This window comes from Argopecten irradians, chromosome 9 (assembly GCF_041381155.1).
Source record: "Argopecten irradians isolate NY chromosome 9, Ai_NY, whole genome shotgun sequence".
Lineage (NCBI taxonomy): Eukaryota > Metazoa > Mollusca > Bivalvia > Pectinida > Pectinidae > Argopecten > Argopecten irradians.
In genome coordinates, this window is record NC_091142.1 from 6755896 (window position 1) to 6777299 (window position 21404).

At 34.4% G+C, this 21404-nt stretch overlaps 2 protein-coding genes across 2 annotated transcripts; one reads left to right on the forward strand and one right to left on the reverse strand.

Annotated features, from left to right (window-relative positions):
- Positions 1–168: 168 nt before the first annotated feature.
- Positions 169–9794, forward strand: LOC138331253 (N-lysine methyltransferase KMT5A-like). Its single transcript, XM_069278759.1, is given in 9 exon segments — positions 169–308; positions 900–1010; positions 1610–1764; positions 2370–2494; positions 2873–2933; positions 2935–2964; positions 4227–4286; positions 4704–4894; positions 6688–9794. Coding segments are annotated over 8 exon segments (942 nt in total). The 5' UTR covers positions 169–308; positions 900–904; the 3' UTR covers positions 6902–9794.
- Positions 9795–13355: 3561 nt separating this feature from the next.
- Positions 13356–19051, reverse strand: LOC138331256 (complement component 1 Q subcomponent-binding protein, mitochondrial-like). Its single transcript, XM_069278762.1, has 6 exons — positions 18761–19051; positions 16169–16310; positions 15405–15480; positions 14966–15083; positions 14188–14276; positions 13356–13946 (listed from the first exon to the last, which is right to left on the reverse strand). The coding sequence occupies exons 1-6, from the start codon at positions 18960–18962 to the stop codon at positions 13797–13799; spliced, it is 777 nt and encodes a 258-aa protein (XP_069134863.1). The 5' UTR covers positions 18963–19051; the 3' UTR covers positions 13356–13796.
- Between the last annotated feature and the right edge of the window lie 2353 nt (positions 19052–21404).

Here is a 21404-nt window from a genome sequence, read left to right on the forward strand (position 1 = left end):
CAAATTACGAAGTTTATTTACTTAATGAATATGTAAATAATAATCTCACTGCTTCGAAATAATGCGAGATGTGAGATTGACCAATCAGAGGACGTAAACAACCAGACGAAATTTTGTTCAAGAAATTTTCAACACGAATTCGCGGGGGACGAAAGCTCATCTTCAGGTATTATTTTTTGTAAACTGACACTAAGAGAGGAGCCATTGATATCATCTATGATGTAGGCCTATTTCTCTGTTTACCTTGCTAGTTTCATTTAAATAGTTAAATGAAACCACACTGCCTGCTAAATATCAATCTGTTGCCGGTAAGCACCAACAAGTTGACAAGGCCTGAACATCCATATTCGAAAATATTGTTGTTTGATGAACACTGGTGATCGCTGACTGATAACCTTTTCATTATCAATTCGTACGACATTGTTATTGTAAAACTGTTTTTCCAGAGGAAACTTTATGCCTTATTTCCGCTATCCATTGTTGTCCAACTTTAGTTAAGATTTATCATATGAGAGTGATCTCCCTTGGTCTACAAAAGTGTTAAAGCAATCAAAACATTAGGTCAGGTTTAATTGTTAGCAAAATAACGACAAATATTAAAATCATTGGTCACTGTTGGCTAACCAGTGCCCTCAAATGTTATTTTAACATTTTCATGTGCGGTTGCAACAGTACCTATCTATAATATTTATTTGTAACAAGATAGATGAATGTCCATTGGTATAACAGTACTGCCGCACTAAAACACAAATGCTCAGGTACAATGATGCCTGTGCATGCAGCTACGATGAAATTGTTTGTTACACAAATTTCTGGCTTTTGTCGCAAGAATTTAATTGGGAATGATTTGTATGCATTTACAAACTTTAATAAAAAAATTGTTATGTCAATATTTGCAGGGAATATGGCTGATCATATTAAAGAGGAAACTCCAAATTCATCACCAGTAGCATCAAGGATCACAGATTACTTTCCTCCAAGTCCTCGACCCAATAAAGAAAAACTCAAAGGTAGGCAAGTCGTATGTTGTCATCAACAATATCTGGATAACTTTGATTTATTGACTGACAATGACTGTATAACTGCTGACGCAATAAATATAATACCTTGATTGGATGCAGTTGATCACTACAGTAATATTTTGACAGTAACAGCCATATACTGACAGGCATCATTCCCGCGACCTGTATGTCACCTGCCAGCACTGTAGGTATAAATCACTTGCACCGGGATGCAAGTTATCGAGACTGTAGCGATAGTATGCTGATTTATAACATATATCTAGTGATCAACTGTAACTGTTCAAGGTATTATTGCATAGGTGAATACATTGTTATTACTGATTTGGGAGTGAAGATTTGATTTAATGTCTTTGTTCCTTGAGTGTCCTTAACTGTGCACATGAAATGACTTTGTTGAAAATGAAATGCTGGAAATCAACAAAATAATACAATCTAAAACTAAAATCTAAAGATAAAATTTATGACATTTACTCTGGTGTCCCAGCTAAAAGATAATAGTAAACATTTTTCCCTGACAGTGTTTTGATTTTAACATTGGATACACATATTAATTAAAAAATCGAATCATGTTTGATCATTGATTCCAGGAGTTGATAAAATAAAGAAAGAAGACAAACAGAATGAGATACCTAATGGCATACTTACCCCTGATGCTTCTCCAGCTAAAGAGGACAGGATTAATATAAAGGAGGAGAAAAGTGACTCTGACAGCCAATCCAGTGTAGACCTTCCTTCTAAGCAGGTTTGTCAAGATCACACAAAATCAAAAGTGACTTAAAGATGCTCCACCGCTGACAAATGCTATTTTTTCACTATAAAAAACAGGAGCAGACGATTTAGTATTTTTATTCAGTTACAAAAGTTACTTACTTTACACCATTACCACCATTGAAAAGTTTGAGCTTCTAATTTTACTTCAAGCTAAAAATATGGAAAATAATTAATTGCATCCCGAAAAAATTCCGTGACACTATATCCTATATGGAATGAAGTACTGATTGCGCATGTACCAAAGGCGAAATAAATTATTTTATATTATTTTTTGTGTTAATTAGGCATATATATACATGATTAAACAACAATTATTGTTCAAATGATTAACATCATTTATGCTCTGTCGACGGTGGAGCATCTTTAATAAACTGTATTTCCTTTATGGCCCCTCCAAAATTGTCAATGTCCAGAATTCATCTAGAAATAATGGACCTTACATTATTTCAGGCAAAATTCTCCCTGCAGGGTCCATCATATATATTTCTTCCTGCTTTATTCACTTCTTTTTCGTTGCGAAGCATTATCATAATGAGTTTATCATTTTGATTTACATTTGCCCAAATAATCTTTCAGATTTTACTAGAAAATGGAACTGGAGTGAAATCAGAAAAAGGAAAGAAGAGCAAAAAAGTGTCAGATTCTACCACAACCAGTGACACCTCACAGTCTAGAAAAGGCAGGAAAAAAACTTCCAAAAAGTAAGTATTTCTTCAATTTTAAATTAGCTCTAAAATGAACCTAAAAGAGAATATATTTTGAATAAGAATTCACTGCCCCCATTTAAATATATATATTTATCCTGTTTATCTTCTGTCAAAGCGAAAAATAATGTATATCTCTTAGGATCTACTCAAAGCCAGACAGAGTTTTAGTGTTGGGTGTTGCACGTTCTCAATTCTCCAGGGGTTACTATCACTGTCATTATATTCACCCCTATAATATTTTAAAGGAAATCTCAAGGTGGATATGACAGTGATAGTAACCCCTAGGCCTAGATTGTTGCTATACATTTCTATATAAATGATATATAGTGGACAAAATCGGATTTGTTTTAGAGTTTTGTATTTGTATTCCAGAAATTCTGAACCAGACCAACTGAACAACTCACTAGTCACAGATTACTTCCCCATCCGTAGGAGGCAGTAGGCGATGCAAATCTGAACTTGAGGTACAGTTAACCCACTATCATTAAAATAAGGGCTTTTAAAATTGTCTTTCGTCTCATTGTCTGTCTGTCATAAACCCTGTCATAAACCTTGTTTATGGTTATTGATTTTTTAAGAAAATTTTGAAATGGTATTTCTGAAAATTCATTGTATGTTTCTCTTTTAAAACATCCATCTTTTGACTAAAATCTAGATCTTTCAAGATCCGTTTTGAAACATAAATACAACATAATCTTAGACATTAATATTATTTTTGAATACCATTCGCTTTGTCTGCCTGTCATATAAGTAGTACTTGATAATAACATTTCTGAATGACTCAGAACATTACTTTATTAAAATCAAGTTATAACAAAATGATACGGTCCAGTGATCCTGTGATAATCCTGATACCAAAAGTCCAGAAAGAGGTGGTAACCTCGCAATCCAGACAGAAATGTCAGGGAGCAGATTTGATTATATAATAGTGTTGGGAATCAATTGCAATTTTATGATCGATCGTCAGTTGTGTGTAATCAATTGATGATTGATTTAAATCAATCATTTTTTTTTTTTTTGCCACTGATGACCGTGTACGTTTTCCAGGAAAATCGTACAAACTTTCTTATTCACACATCGCTTATGTTTTCACAAATAAAATCATACTCATCTGAATGTTTATGTAACCCTGGTCAATACTATCCACAATATACCGCTCGGCAAGAGAGAACTTCTCTTTAGCTCAATCAGTTGAGCATCAGACTAGTAGGTCCAGAGTTCGATCCCTGGCAGAGGCAGGTCTTAAATTTATTGTAAATCCTGCAACCTGTTACATTTACATTACTCCAGTACTTATATGTATGCGCTCTTTAATTGGTTTTAGACGCTTAATATTTGAAATGATGTGAACGAAAACACACACAAGCGATTGATTAGGACAGGTTTTACACAACATTTCTTGCATGTTTTATTGATTGACTAATTATACACTTTCGTTTAACATGATGTCGGACAATAATGACAAAACTCGATTACAGATTTCTTACTCGATTAATTGGTCAAACACTCAAAACGAATGATACTCGACGAACTCGATTAATCGGAACATCACTATTATATAAATTAACAGAATCTGGCAGCCCGGAAAATTGGCAAGCTGGACCATTTGGGAGGGGGACACATGTGTTTGGACAATCAAGGGATCACTGTATTGCTTTTCCAATCACACAGGTGATTAGTATCTGTGTGTTATAAATATAATTTTATGTCCATTTTGGCTTTGTAGAAAGAAATATTGACCGATATTGAAGACAAAATCTTAAACAAGAAAGAAGAAGGATTAAAGGTTTGTTGCTCTTTTTGTCCTAAGTTCTCTTATTTGTAACCGTTTTGTTGGACTTTTAATGATGTTTATGGTAGTGATTGACTGCAAAATGAGATGAAGTTTTGTAATTGTACCCAAACATGCATGGAAGAAAAATCGGTGAAATATCAAGTGGATCATTAATTCAATTGGCATATTACTGAGAGGGCTAATATAGGCATTGCCTGTTGCCCAATCCCAATTGTAATATTACAATAAAAATATTCTAAAATGAAATATTTTCACCCAAACTTTGATGCCAACGGCAACTGAAATATCACCGATATTTTCACTCAAACTTTGTTACCAATTAATATCACATTTAAAACATCTTATGTATGGTGTAAACTGCATTTAAAGACACATTTAGTAATGATGTGTATTGTTTGTATATGACAGATAGTGGAAATGGAAAACAAGGGACGTGGTATTGTCTCCACAAAAGCGTTCAAGCGTGGAGACTTTGTGGTGGAGTATGCTGGTGACTTGATTGCGCTATCAGATGCCAAAGAAAAGGAGAGAATGTACTCTGAGGATCCAGAGACAGGATGCTACATGTATTATTTCAGACACAAAAATAATAGTTATTGGTAAATGAACATAATTTATTTCTAATGAAATCCCCTGTTCATGTACTTCTTAGTTGAGTTTCTAAAATCTTCCAGCACAATCAAGTTTAAACAATATCGCTGATTGATGCAATCAAGATAGTTGTGGAAACAAACAAAGCAAAAACTATTGTGAACTTTTCTATTTTTGCATAAATGAAATTTAAAAGACATTAAGACCAGCCGAAATGTATTAAATACAAGTTTGACTCTAAACTTTAAAATTAAATTGATACGATACTGTTGTTCAAGCCCAAAAACATGAAGAAAAAGTTGCTTTAAAAATATTTTGGTTTACAGGGTGTAATTCAGCAACAAAATTACGCTGCAAAAACACCAAGTAACCCATACAGCTATCAAGTTCAATCTGCATACAATACAATGTAGAATAATCGTAATTCCTCTCTAAATAAAATTAACATAGATATTTGCCGTTCATATAATTCATATAGTAATTGGAAAAGTCCTAATGGTATTTTTAGCCCACCATCATCAGATGGTGGGCTATTCAAATCGCCTTTCGTCCGTGGTCCGTCGTCCGTCAGTTAACAATTCTTGTTACCGCTATTTCTCAGAAAGTGCTAAAGGGATCTTTTTCAAATTTCATATATAGGTTCCCCTAGGACCCTAGTTGTGCATATTGCATTTTGGGACCAATCGGTGAACGTCGGCCATCTTGGATTTTGATAGTTAAAGTTTGTTACCGCTATTTCTCAAAAAGTGCTGAAGGGATCTTTCTCAAATTTCATATACAGGTTCCCCTAGGACCCTAGTTGTGCATATTGCATTTTGGGACCGATCGGTGAACAAGATGGCCGACAGGCAGCCATCTTGGATTTTGATTTGATAGTTAAAGTTTGTTACCGCTATTTCTCAAAAAGTACTGAAGGGATCTTTCTCAAATTTCATATATAGGTTCCCCTAGGACCCTAGTTGTGCATATTGCATTTTGGGACCGATCGATGAACAAGATGGTCGACAGGTGGCCATCTTGGATTTTGATAGTTAAAGTTTGTTACCGCTATTTCTCAAAAAGTGCTGAAGGGATCTTTCTCAATTTTCATAAACAGGTTCCCCTAGGATCCTAGTTGTGCATATTGTATTTTGGGACCGATCGGTAAACAAGATGGCCGACCGACGGCCATCTTGGATTTTGATAGTTAAAGTTTGTTATCGCTTTTTCTCAGAAAGTACTCAAGGGATCTTTCTCAAATTCCATGCATAGGTTCCCTTTGTACCCTAGTTGTGCATAGTACCTTTTAGGACTGATGCATAATGCCTTTCGGGACTGATCGGTAAACAAGATGGCCAACCAGCCGCCATCTTAGATTTCATTGTTGAAGTTTGTTACCACTATTTCTTAGAAAGTACTATAGCGATCTGTCTCAAATTTTATATGTAGTGTGTTTGAAAAAGTTTGAAAAGCAGGGAAAAAATCTCTCTTTCCATTGTCAGACATAGATCATTCTTTGGTGGGCGCCAAGATCCCTCTGGGATCTCTTGTTTTTTATATCTTTCTGACACCTTGGAGTTGAAAAAGTCATATGTCAAGCGAATAATATCTTTGGATTAATATAAATGTGCTATGAGATAGAAAAAATAGAAAAAATCTCTTTCATATGCTGGGTATGAAGGAAAGGAATATTTCACTATCAGAGTCACTTAATTAGGTACCTTTAAAACCCTTTGCAGTCTCTTTATGAGACTTATGTTGTTTTAATCCTGTTTCTATTAAGGTTTATCTTTAATTTATGTACTGTATTTAACCGTTTCAGTATTGATGCGACAGCAGAGAGTGGACGACTTGGTAGACTTATCAATCATAGCAAAACAGCTGCAAACTGCCGCACCAAGCTCGTGGAAGTGAACAACAAACCCTACCTCACTCTGGTGGCCGCCAGGGATATCAGCTTAGGAGAGGAACTTTTATACGACTACGGTGATCGTAGTAAAACTTCATTAGAGTCTCATCCCTGGTTAAAACAGTAATGGGTGCCTGGGTATAGAAATGGAAGCGATACATGTATTTGTGATTTTAAGATAAATTAATCATACAAATTCAGGTGTTTAAATAAGAATGTAACTCGGTTGTGTCAAGATCTGCCTTGGACATATGATTCCTTAATTGTCAAAATTTATGTTTTTAGCATTAAGTAAGTTATGGGGGGAAAATTGACATGCCTGGTAGTCAGTTTTTGACTTGCGTTTGTTTTGAGAAATCAGGGATTGCTGGTTTGATTTTAATAGGCTTTCCCATATGATTTATTTTTTTAAATTTATGTAAAACACAAATGAATTATGTTTTCTTACATACAGAAACTACCTGAAAAGACAATGATAATCCGCATGTGATTGTGTCGTAAAAGCCTGATATTAAATTATGAATAACTTTAAAATATGTTGTGTCGGAGTCTGAGTGAATCTCTTGATGTTCTAAATTATATAGAAAAATATTATGATGGTATGTAGAATTTTAAGATTTTGATCCACTAGCTGTATCAATGTGTTGATTTATAAGCTGGGCAATTTTGGGATGGGGTCTTTCACCTCATTTTGGGAATTATGAAATTGACAACATAGGAAGGAAATTGTCAATGTTTTTGACTTAAAAATTGATTAACAACAATTTTCAATGGGACATATTATTGGTCTCAAAGGCCATGTTATCAAGGACTGCTAATTTCTCGTATTATAAATTGAACATGAATGTGTGAGGAATAATTTTAATTGAGTTGTGAATTCAATTTCGTATTAATTTAAATTGAATTGTGAATACATTATCATTGAATACATTACTCAATCATGACATGTGACAGTTGAAACATTTTCATGACCTGTGAATGATTGACCCGTTAGGTAAACATCATTACTAAAGAGTTTATGTACAACTCCAATGTCGGATATATTTGGCCAGCTTATGATATTCATAAGTATGCTTATGTATTGAAATAATGTCTATGCTCAGTTACAAGTTCATTATTATTTATGAACTACAATATTTTAAAAACTGTCTCATTTATTAAGTCAATGACTAAGAAGTATTTGTTTTTAAATTCTGTCAATGCTTTTTGTATCAGAATCTCACTCCTTTTATTCCACTATTAGAAAGTCTGGCATTAATTTCAATATATCTGTATATTTTTACATTTTTTCCCATATTGCAAAATGTTAAAACTGTATTTTTTTTTTAAAAGAACTTCTGTCCTTAATTTCTTAAGAGTCACTCTTAAAAAAATGCACTTGTGGAGACTTCTAATGCCGAAATATAAGACAAAAATTAGCATTTTAAAAACATGTAATTTTAGCATCTTTGTGCCAGAAATTTTATAGTTTTGTAAGCTAATAATATTAGAAGTAGTTACCAGTATTGTGAATACACAAATTCTTCATTTCTCTTATCAGTTTTGAAATAAATGTTAAATTTTTGTGGCTTTCAGTAAGTTAGCAGAAAAGTGGGTAATTAAAGTAGTTAAATTGTTCTGTTCTATTTTATTAGTGTCTGACCTCTAATGCTGAAAAATTAAACAAAAATTTGCATTTTGAAATCATGTATTTCTATGCCAAAAAATCTGTTTTAATATCTTTTATGTCAGTAAAATAATCTTCATTTCTCTAATAAGTTTTGAAGTCAATGCTGAAATTTTATTGCACCCAAGTAAGTTTGCAGAAACAGGTACATAACTAATAGTTGAATTGCTTTTTCTAAGAATGATTTAATCCAGTAAAGTTTTCTTATCAGTGTATGGTGTGAATCTGATACTGGCGACCCCTATTGTGACTCAACTGACAACATGATTTAGTTTAGTGGCCAGTTTACACTATGTATCCAATTTTCTTATCGTGATATCTTCAATTTGCAGCTATTAATTGTGTAAATGTATGTATGTGGTGAAATTGTTGGCATTTGAAAGTTTTATCATTTATTTATAACTAAGGAAAAAGTCTCATGCTGTGATTTGTAACTAACAGCAAACATATCAAATGGTCACTTCCATTAGGGTACGGTTGTGTGGTACTTAAAAGAATGACTTACTTGACGATTGGTTAAACTTTAATATTGACTCTTCAAATAGTGTACAATTTGTATTAATTGATATTAAAGTAATTAATTAAAACGTATTTTGATCATTCATAAAGAAACACAGACAGGTGATTTCAACCAGAACCTTAGTCCTATGCTTTCAGATCCTGTTTTATTGGCAAAAGATTTTAATTTTTTTTTTTGTTCTTTTTTTTTTGTGTTCCTGTGTCTGCAGTTTAATGTTATCTGGTCAATTTCCTGTCTGGTTCATCAAACCTTTTAAACAGTGAAGTACAATTATATAATATTTAAACAATCATAGTCTTTATTTTATTATGCAATGTACATCTATGAGGAAAAAAACCAGAATTGTACAAAGATTGAAAAATAAAACTTTTTAAAGATTTTTTTCCCTATGAAAATCATATCCACAGGGTAATTTTATGAAAGTCTTTTGTGTATCAAAACTGAAAATATGCTTAGATATATTGTGTGTGAGTGTGCAGACAGATTGTCCATTTTGAGTACCGTAATCAAACTTGAGTTGGTGCTGAAAACCTTTTACCCATTGTGTTCAGTGGCATGTGTCTCTTTGTTGAACATAAAAAAATCCTATTTCTAAATTTTTTGTTGAAAATTTTCACTGCCCTTTTTATAGTTTTATCATTATGTTGTGCGAAGGAATAAATGCATACGAGTGAGAGCTGTATATTTCTTGAGAATATGTGTGCGTGAATCAGCGTGGATGGTGTTGAGGTGTTAAGTGGCATTTTGTTAATATTTGCGAGCTGTGAGGTGAAAAAAAGATTGTAACAATCACATCATACAAGTGTTGAATATAAAACTTTGTTCACAAATGGTTTTCCATGTTCTTTTTCATCCTGACCCTAAGTTTTCGCGGCGTCACAGTAGAGTGGTTTAGGGTTGTTTATCCTATCAACAGCCAGAGTCATGTAGGGATATGCCTTGATGGTGGAGGAAACCCAGAGTACCCAGAGACAAGAGGCCCAGAGGGCCTGTATCGCTCACCTGGTTTTTTGTTAGTAATTATCACAAGACTCTGACAATTAGAAAAATAAGCAAAATTGACTCCCAAAGTTTAATTTTGAATCACAACCATACAATGATGCTATTGATACCATACAAATATGCTATCCAATACATCGGTTCAGAGACAAAGTAATTTATATGAAAAAAGTAGCCTAATTGACCTTTTTGACCTCGCATCTATTGCCGTTTAAGGCCCCGGGGGTCAGCCCTATCATTTGTACAATTTCAAATCCCAACCCTATTAGGATGCTACCATTGCATTATAAGTGCTCTTCCATTCTTAGTTGCAGAGAAGAAGTCGTTTATATGGAAATAGCCAAATTGACCCCTTTTGACCCCACCCTTCAGGCCCCCGGGGGGTCAGCCCTATCATTTGCTCAATTTGGAATCCCCACCCTATAAGGATGCTACCATTGCATTATGGGTGCTATACCATGCTTAGTTTCAGAGAAGAAGTCATTTATATGGAAATAGCCAAATTGGCCCCTTTTGACCCCGCCCCTCAGGCCCCCGGGGGGTCAGCCCCATTATTTGTACAATTTTGAATCCCCACCCTATAAGGATGCTACCATTGCATTATGGGTGCTATCCCATGATTGGTTTCAGAGAAGAAGTCGTTTATATGGAAATAGCCAATTTGACCCCGCCCCTCAGGCCCCCGGGGGGTCAGCCCCATCATTTGTACAATTTTGAATCCCCACCCTATAAGGATGCTACCATTGCATTATGGGTGCTATCCCATACTTGGTTTCAGAGAAGAAGTCGTTTATATGGAAATAGCCAAATTGACCCCTTATGGCCCCGCCCCTCAGGCCCCCGGGGGGTCAGCCCCATCATTTGTACAATTTTCAGTTAGTAGCCCATAAGGATGCTACCAGTCAAATTTTGTTGAAATCCGACCAGCAGTTATGGAGAAGAAGTAGATTGTTGACGGACGCCAGACGACGGACGCCGGACGCTGCGGTATCCCATAAGCTCACCTCGGTCCTTTGGACCAGGTGAGCTAAAAAACCAAAGATCAGCGGTCAGTACCCGGCAACTAATCCCAGTAAAATGAACAAGCTTATGATATGCTGGTCCGAAAGGGCTCCAATTTTCACAAAATTGTATAGAATAATTGAGTTCATTCAATACAAAATTTTATAAAAAAGTTTTTATTCTTGCAAGGCTTGAAGCTAACTAAGAGGCCTAGATACCTGATATTGGGTCTGTAGCTAGGATGAAGGGTTACCAAGTTAATTCATATGAATGACCTTCACCATCATTCAAGATCACAGGAGTGACAGTCAAAGAACTTATTAAAAACCTTCAACAATTTGTCTGAGAGATCTGGTATTGGGCCTGTGGCATGCTAAAATGTTTGCTAATTTAAACAACCTTGGCCTAAGGTCATTTCTTTCTTGAGAAGTTGTTTGAATAAAAAGTTAATGGACGGTGCTTGACCTAAAATTCCATCAGAGGCATCCATTTGGTCCATCTGTCCTCAAAATCCTGACATAATTTTATGCAATCTCTCCCAGGGTGCATTGCGGTCCCCACAGTTTCACCTCTGTAAACGGCCAATCAAAATTTCAAGATTCTTGAAAAACGTATTTATGATGCATACTAAATTCTTCATATAAGTTTCCTTTTGTATAATTCCTGTAATTTAACAACTGCCAGTTCTGATATAATACAATTTGATCATTCAATATCAATTTAAACTCTAGATTTACTTGTAAGTAAATAGTCATGATTTGCATACGACGTCCGCCGTTTCAAAAACAATCACTATGACGTCATACATGAATGGGACACAATGTATTTAACAATCGTCATGACGTAATATTCTGTAACCCAAGGTCAACAGACGGCCAGTTCATGAGCCTTGACAGAGGTGAATGTTGGGACCACAATGAACCCTAGGATAGATTGAATTTGATGGTGTCATAATAGATTTCCTGTTGGGTACAGCCAATGAAAATTGCTCCAGGTTATATCATACAAGTGAAAAGCAGAAATATTACACAAGTAAGTCACTGGATATCCGACGGATTATGGGATATGATGCAGCCTCTATGAGGCAAATTTGAGATATATCGTCCTCAATACTCCAGCGGTTACTATAACTGAGGTTATATCCATCCTGGTACTCTCTCATAGTAAACCTGGAGGCAACAGAACAGGTAATTTTAGTTTTTTGATGTGAAAAGAGCCTTAAAACGGTACACTGGTTGACTATGTGGCTTTGAAGTCAGGTGTTACTCTCTCTGTATTCTTCAAAGGAAACTTTTGCTGGCCTGTGATTGGTTCAGAATTGTTCCCCTTAGCTGCCTTCAGTTTTACTATGATATAGTCCAGGGGTGTAGAAATTGTAAGTGATTGGAACCCCTTGAGGATGGAGGTATATATAACTCCACTTCACTGGCTTTGGAATAGGCATAAGATGTATACTAGGTAAAGTAAGATGGTATGCAAAAAATGTCAAAACTACCCCCATTACAGAAAAATATGAGGTTTTAACAAATTAGTACCACTGTGTTTGAATTCGCTTTTCCTCGAAGTTGGAAATCAGAGAGTTTGCCCCCTTTAGAAGCCAAAGCATCCTTTCTGTTTTACTTCTGGTAGCAGGCAGAACATGCCCATGACCAGGTTTCACTGAAATCAGATTTTTTGAATTTTGGCTCTTTTAAGGGGCCACTGTGCCCATCTTGGATTTTCCAAACTATTAGCAAAGTCCAGTTAAAATGGCATGTAATATACAGTGATTGTCTGCCTGAATTCAACAACCATCTGTACCCAAATTCAATGGCCGATTTCAACAACTTTCTGTGTCTGAATTCAACAACCTTCAGTGGCCAACAACCTGCTGTGTTCTAATTCAACAACCTTCTGTGCCTAAACACCCTAAGATACCAGCGTCCAATCAACATCCTTCTGTGTCCTAATTCAACAACCTTCTGTGCCTAAACACCCTAAGATACCAGCGTCCAATCTCCACTGCTCTCCATAAACTGATTACGTGGCTGTGGGTAATCAATGATTATTGATGTTGTCTGATTTTCAACAATCTTCTGTCTTAAATCTAAGTAATTCTTCTCAATGTAATTAAAGAACTGCCGTCTATGTAATCTCTATGTATCAAGCAACTGTGTGATTCCATTTTTTAATACAGTGCCATCTATAAACAAAAAGATGATAGAAGTTTTTTGGTATAATTATTTAATCTTTGTCCAACACACTCTGAGCACTTCCTGTATGGCTATAACATTGCAATGACGGAAAATATCTTAATTGATTACCAGTATTAAATACATATATTAAAACCATTGTGTAATCAATGTTATGGATATTGATTGTGAAACCTACATCAAAACACTATGAACTATTAAATTTCATACAAATCATGTATTTTATTTTATCAGTGATTTGACATACCATCACCACTTACTTATATTGGATACTAAGAATTTTAATCATATGTATATTTACCAGTGATATGTTGTCATGCAACATTAAAACCAAATTCTACTTGTGTTAGCCATATGTATTAAAATTAACTCATTCACCCCTGAAGACACATTTAGACTCTCCTAAATCTAAGAATGGAACAGTTCATTGTGAAATTTCAGGGGTGAATGAGGGAAGTACAAGAAATCATTCTTCAGTTTACCTGTAGAGTACATGTAATGATATCAGGCTCAGTATCAAACTGGTGCCATACAGTAAATATGTCAATCTTCTTTTGTTCAACCTTCACGATCATTGTCCAAGCATCACAAACATTTAATAGAAGTTTCTAGCATCACTACTCCAATCCGTCGGCTGAAGAGTCTATTTCTCATCAACAAATTCTTTCATCTTAGACAGTAGGTTCACATATAGATGGTGGTCGTATGTTCTGCAGAATTCCCTCATGGCGGCAATCATTTCGTCTCCAATACCTCGGTTATCCAGTAAGTCCATCAGCTTGTCGTAGATTTGCTGTCAAAGAAAGCACACATTATTTATTAGAGGACAAATAAAAGATGTCTAAAGCCATGTGATTTTAGGACGTAGTTTAGACTAGAAATATCACAGTTCAAAATCACTGGATTGTGGGCCTACTTGATTGGAAATCATACTTTATTTAGAAAAATATTTTGGATAATTTATTCCAATGTTAGAGAAACAAAAATATAAAACATGTTACATTTCCAAATTCATCAGTCAAATATTCACTCACCCCATCCATGGTCTCTGAAAACATGGTAAATGTACCCTCTTTCAGCTTGCCTTCATCCATCGTCACTGATGTAATTTCAAAAGCATCAGCTATAGGAAAAGGAATTCAAGAGTTGGAATTCGAATACAAGATGCACATGATACAAAGAATAATTTCTTACCAAAAAAAAGGAAAATACCTACCTTTTAATAATACAGACTATAACTACCAAATTCTTTTGCACAAGAATGAACTGTAGACATTTAAGATGATAAAATGTTTATTTAGTTTGATATTAAATGTTTTTCATCCTAATATCAGTTTCAGAGGGTGATATATCGGCATGCCATGTTTTCAGCTGTCTGATTACTTTGGGTTTTCTCTGGGTTCTCCGGTTTCCTCCCAGTCTAAGATCCCTAGTGCACTTACAACCAGGCCATTAGAATTGATATGTCTATTATAATTAATTTGTTTCGCAATAAATGCAAATTAAATAAAGTTTACAGCCATAGTTATTTAAGGGCATGCCAAATTTAGGAGGCGGAGGGAAGCCAGGGTACCAAAAGAAAAACCACCAACTTTTGATGAATACCAGCTAGACATAAAAAAACAGTGTATGTCAGCTAGAACACTTCCACCAATCAGTCACTGTGGCCCCACTTGGTTAAGACTATCAAGAACTTATTGGTCTCTGACAGAAATATCTTGCACCAAAGAATTATTTTCTTTCACAGAAAAATCCAACAGTTGAAAAACAAAAATTTAAATCTCAAGTTTCAGCACAAAACACGTGACTCACCGACTTCGTCTGCGTCACCACCCCCTTGTTCACTAGAGGGGATCATTGTGCATTCAAAATACATTATTTTTCCTGTTGGTTTCTTGATTTCTACATTAAATGGTGGATCTGCTTCAATCTAAACAAGAAATAAGAATAAAAACTTAGTGTAAACATTGTGGAATGCAAAATAGGTTTTTTGACTTAAGTATAAATCTCAAAACTTGAATTATCCGTTCCCGCAAGTTTCAGAAACAATTCAGCACCTGTGCTGCACACAGATAATTCTGGTTTAAATTGGATTTTGAAATTATCCCATATTCAGTTGACATTTCGTATAATTTTACTTTTGTAAATTACACATTCACCCCTGCAATTTCACAATGGACTGTTCTAGTCCTTGATTTGGAAGGGTCTAAATGTGTTTTCATGTGAGTAAGGTGACTTTAGGCATACTTACTTCCCCTTCTACTCCTTCACCCTCTAAAGCCTGTTCACTACCAGTGGCATTATTCAAATTAAAGGTGACTGTCACACTGAAATGAGAAAAAAGAACATATTAATTAATATCTTCTTTTAGTCAATTACAATCATATTGTTATTATAAGCTAAATACATTTTATCTAAAAATTTAAACTGTTAAAAAAACTATTGACTCTAAATAATTATGTAAAAGGGTACAGGATTAACAATAAATTTAATACCTGCCTCTGCCAGGGATCGAACTCAGGACCTCTGGATTACTAGTCTGACACTCAACCGATCGAGCTAAAGAGAATTTTTCTCTAGCCGAGCGATATATTGACCAGGGTTACACTTATTTCAGAAAAAAATCAAATCATAAAACATTTTCTAGTAACTATTTATTCAAAGCATATCTTGTAAATCTAAGGTGGTTTTTTTCTTTGTTACCTTTCAAGACAGTTATGATTTCGTGGGTACTTTTTATACAATATACTTTCTAATTTACTTCATTCCAGAGTCTACTTGAACCAGGGAATGGTACCGGTCACAGACTCATATTGAAGCTGTAATGCTTGGTTAAAGAAAGTTATATTAAGACATTGCTATATTCAAAATTAACTCATTCATCCCTGAAGGCACATGTAGACTCTCTTAAATGAAGGACTAGACTAGTCCATTATGAAACTTCAGGGATGAATGAGGTAAGCCATACATGAGTGGGCAAAACACACAAATACTTGAATGTCGTCATCAATATACCTTTCATTATCTACATTTTTTTCCAGCTTCACTTCAGCATTTTCTTTTATTATATTCCAGCCAGGGATACTAGCTACAGCTCTCATGGTCGATTTCTCTGTAGATATTTCTTCTGCAAGGTAACTGGAAAACTCTTGGTCATCTGAAATATAGAATTGTTCATACAGAAATGGACTTATTTCAAAAATTTTAATGTATAAGATCATACATTGGCTTGTTTAAATCTAAAAGTAAGGCTGACTGTGACAAACTTATCTTAGTATTTGTCTATTTGAGATATACCATATTCAAGCTTCCTCCACATAATCGAATAACGGTTATTTGAATATTTCGGTTATTTGCATAAAATTCTGCGGTCCCGATTTTTTCCTTCTTTATCTTTGTTTTTCAACTCCGTGTATTTGCATAGACTTTTACATGACCTCCGGTTATTTGAATAAAATATTTGGGAAATTCTAAAAATAAAATCGAATATTTTTCAATGTTGCAATATATTTTTAGCGAAATTCGCCGATATGTTTCAAGATACTTCGCTTTTACTAGAAATCATCCTGGTAACAGATTAACGTTATAGTATGGCTTGTTATTTTATGCATGAATCTGCAAAGGTATTCGACGCTGTTACGATTTACATCAGCAGCGGTTGATCATAACTTTAGTATATTCACTGACTCAAACATCTAATTAAAGCATTTGCATTTTCAAATATGTTTATTTATTAACGTAACGTACCTTAGTTCGCGATCGGTTGGAGAAACCATGCTTCCTTACAACAATCGCCATTCATGAGTAGTCTCGTTCAACCATAGTCTTGTTGACTACGACAGACATGTGCGTATCAAGCGTCTCGTTGAACGAGACATAAAAGCATGCAAAGTCTGCGTGCAATGACTACCGCAAGTTTCGTACAGTATGTAAGCTTAGGATACAAAAGATACTTGCTACGTTGTTTCATTGCTACTTGAATATGCATTAATTTCTGAAATGTTATCAAGCTATTCACTAGGGATGTCACGGTTCATGTTTTTTCAGCTCGGTTCGGTTTCAACTTTTTTTGATCGGTTTTCGGTTTTTTCGGTTCGGTTCAGGCAAATCTCAATTACACTTTTAAAAGTCTATTTTCTATCAAAAGCAAGTTCTGCTTTAGATTTAAAGATGGTATATCACTTAAACAAATGGTTTTTTTTTCTTTATCAAGATTTCACTTCTAATTAAAAACATAATTTATTGCGCCCTGAAAAATAATCCACAGCACTACATGTATATCCTATATACATTGAAGTTCTAAAAGTGCATGCAGCAAAGAAATTCATTAATTATTCTATATCATTTTGTGTCTTAATTAGACATATAACACGATTAAATACCAATTTTTTGTTCAAATATTGAGTATCATTTATGATCTCTCAGCAGTGGAACATCTTTAAAAACATAATTGAACATTTTCTTATCTTTTTAACTCTTTCAGTACTATTGACACATTAATCAGTCACAGAGAGATATATGTCCTCGTATCCTTTATGATACATTATTTCGTCACTAAAACTTTTCTCGTATCCTTCATGACGCATTATTATGTGATGATTGACATGTGAAAATCGTAAGTTTTACCGCATATATTTTTTGTTATTAAACAATTAAAATCGATTTACAGCTTCGAAAATAATTACTTGTTGTTCGTTTTAAATGTAAAAAATTTACGTATTTATAAAAAAAAAAACGAAACGATATCTATTTGCCTATTCACATACATATGTGTGGGGTCAAACGGAGGTGCAAAATGTCATCTCCGCCTATTCGAATACTCCGGTTATTTGCATATTTTCTTCTGGAAAATGACCTATGCAAATAAGCGGAATCCTCTGTATACCATATTCAATCCAATCAGCTTCCTGAGGGTCACTTAATTGAACCAAATATGGACGAGCCTTTCATAAAATCATTGCACAAAGTAAACCATAAATCATTTTGCAAAAGAAATCATTTATGTGTCTCATAGAATCACATTTTTTAAAGGGAGGCTAAAGTATAGGTCACATTGAAGTTTTAAAGTGCTGGCCTGTATGCCATGCCACCACATAGACCCATGACGTATGAAGGTCTTTGTATATACGATAGAGAATGGATAAGATTTTTCTTTATTTAGGTCAAAATGTAGGTCAGTGACCTAATTTTTCTCAACAGCCAACATTATCACACATTGTCTAGTCTATGTGAATCCAAATATGAAGTTCCAAAGTCTTATATGCATGAAGATCAGGAGACAGAGACCACGCAAGCCTTTTCAATGACTGAGGTCAAAGTGTAGGTCACACTACAGTGACCTGGTTTTTGGTATTCAACATGAGTCACATGTATAATAGAATATATGAAGTAATTTAGTTTTAAAGTGTTATAACTAAGGAGACTAAAAAAGTGAGATTTTTATTGTATAATATGACCATATAACATGTGGATAAATTACATGTGCTGCAATGATTTCATCATGCATACTCTAAATAAAAGTTTGGTTTAATATGTAGAGTTTGACACACGACAAAAGCCCCGAGATGCTTTTTGTACATTGGTGCATAAATATGAAAGAGTCAATACCCTGAGTATGTAAACAACATCTACACGTGTTGCCGTGTATATTTGATTGACTGGAGTTTACTACTGCAAGAAGTGAAGGTGACGTCCGCTGTAGTTGACTGAAGTTTTTCGCTGCTGTTTGCGTTAACTGCTTTGCTATGCGTGGTTTCCGAAGCAACGAACATGCCGTCCTCGTAAGTGATCGTGTAAAAATGCTTGCCATTTCTAACTTATGTGTCTTGAGATCTTTCTTCACTTGCAAGAGTTGTGTCCTTCGCCGGAAAGCATGAGTTATTGTACGCGCATGCTCAGTGATTTCATAAAGGGAAATTACTCTTTGTCTGCAGGTTGCATGCTATAAAACTGACGACACCAATAAATTAAGCATAGTCTAGTCTTGTCATTTTATTGTATAATTTCGTTTGTTCCTCCAATTTTCTGTTCTGTTTCAATTTTTTGTTACTGTTTTCTTTATTTGCTCAAAAAAATTACTTTAATTTGAAAACAAACAAACATAGAAAAGTAGACTTTTTTGCGTCAGAGCAATTTGTCAAACATGCCTGATGTTTTTCTTACAGTTTTGCCAGAAATTGGCAAACTTTGTAGCAGAAAAATACAGTCAAAACATATCACAAAACTTCACCCAGATCATAAGTTTGTTTTCAAAATGATATGATTGTGTTGTAGTACCCATGTAAAAACTTTAAGAAATTTGGGTAAATTTAATTCAGGCAACGGCTAGAAGAAAGGCACTATTAAATAGTTAAACAGTATATTTATATACCGGTACATGTATTGAACACAACTTTATCGTAGCAAATTACACACAAGATCTCTCATTGCCAGTACCTATTGCCTTTTCTATGTTATTTATCCATGTAGCTTGAAAATTGCAATTGTAAATTAACTGTAACTGTATGACACACATATGTTTTGTTTTCTCATAGCAAACTTATTCACACATGCTTTTTTTTAATGTATATCATATTTTGTGTTGTATTACATTGGCTGTGTTCTCCGCCATCTTGCACATATTTAATATGTTCCATGTGTATGTTTATGGTAATACTATATGCTGTTTGCATTCGGAATAAAATGAATCGAATTGAATAAGTCAAAATAGATCTACGCAAACTTATACGCAAACTTATTCGAAAACGTAATTTGGATTCGCAATAAAGTTAATTAAGTTATGAATATTAATATAACTGAACGAAGCGTAAAAAGTTATAATGTAAAACACGTGTTTCACAAATACCATCTAAATCCTTATCTCATATTAATGAACAACTTATACATGTAGAAAACGTGGTATTAAAATCAGCCTTATAGTGGAAAACAGTCAGGGACTTTTTTATACCTAACGCTGAGGTATGTTATTTCTGGCGTTTTTTCGAAACGTTTGTTTGTTTAATGTTATTCGTCCGTGTCCAATCCAACGTTCATGCCACTAATGTCAACTATTGATATCGAAAAACAACCTAAATCTTCTTTTATACCTTCTTCTCTTCATATGTGAATGACTTGGATGAAACGACTAGATCATCACCTTCATTAGCAACTTAAAAAATACATATCAAAGTCATTCTGATGAAAAAATATCCAGCCTATTACAATTTTAGTGGCAGAAATACAAATATTGTACGTGAAGACACGTAAGTGAAGACATTTATGTAGCCAGTCAAATTCCGATTTATTTCGTGTAAACGTCAACAACGGTTCACATTGTATCTGTGGTCATAAGTGTGAGAGTTCCTATCATTTTTTCTTCCAATGTGACAAGTATGTGTGAATGACAGAATTATTTCATTATTAGATAGTGAACAGTCGGGCAAGGATGGCTAAAGTCGGTAAAAATGGTGTGAATGTATCCAGTATAATTTCTTATGAAATAGAAAAATAAAATCTCTCGCCAAAATCTGTCTGCGTACGAAGAAATTAATTTAAAGTATAGGAATCCTAAAATGTCCTCCCGGCTGACTATGTCCGTGGTTACATTTCCACGCAGCCTCGCTTTCAATGCTTTCAATTTTCCTTTACTTTAATGGTCAGATCTGGGAAACGTAAGCAGAACTTGGCCGTCGTATTAATATATGAGAACTTTTGGAAGGCCAATGTACGCATTTAGACTGGTTTTCTTTGCCCGACTATTCACTTTAAGAAACTTGAATGTTGATGTAAATTTGAAAGTTTTTACCATGTGGAAGTGAGCTTTATATATGCTCTACATATAAACCAAAGTTTTTTAAGACACATGCATCAATTTAGAAAGTCCAGCAAAAGATTTTGATTTTATAAAAAATGTAAATTTAGTATTTAATGTTATTTTAAATATTGTCTAGGTATATTGTCTCTATATTTCTACACTACTGTTTGTATGTTTACGAGAATAAAATCATTGTCATGTCTCGTCAGTGTATGTTAGGAGAAGGCTTTTACAAGTTGTAATAACTTTTGTCTTATCCCTTTGTCTTGTTTTAACAATAAAATATGTTTAAAAAAACAACACCTATGTACTGTAAACTGCAGATATCATAGTCTTAGATGTAAAAGACTTCATTTTAAGCACTGACTGTTCTAAAACGATTGGCACTGATCTTGTGACGACTAGATTTGATCTTGTTTGGCACAAATGTCTTCTCATTAGACAATCTATAACTTTGGG

What these genes read in the sequence shown, in the direction of transcription:
- LOC138331256 (XM_069278762.1), bottom strand. Translation starts at nt 18,962, where the DNA reads ATGGCAAGCATTTTTACACGATCACTTACGAGGACGGCATGTTCGTTG. An exon ending in GTGAAGGAGTAGAAGGGGAA is followed by an intron (nt 15,084 to 15,404) that starts GTAAGTATGCCT and finishes TTTCTTGTTTAG; the next exon opens with ATTGAAGCAGATCCACCATT. An exon ending in TTTCAGAGACCATGGATGGG is followed by an intron (nt 13,947 to 14,187) that starts GTGAGTGAATAT and finishes TTTCTTTGACAG; the next exon opens with CAAATCTACGACAAGCTGAT.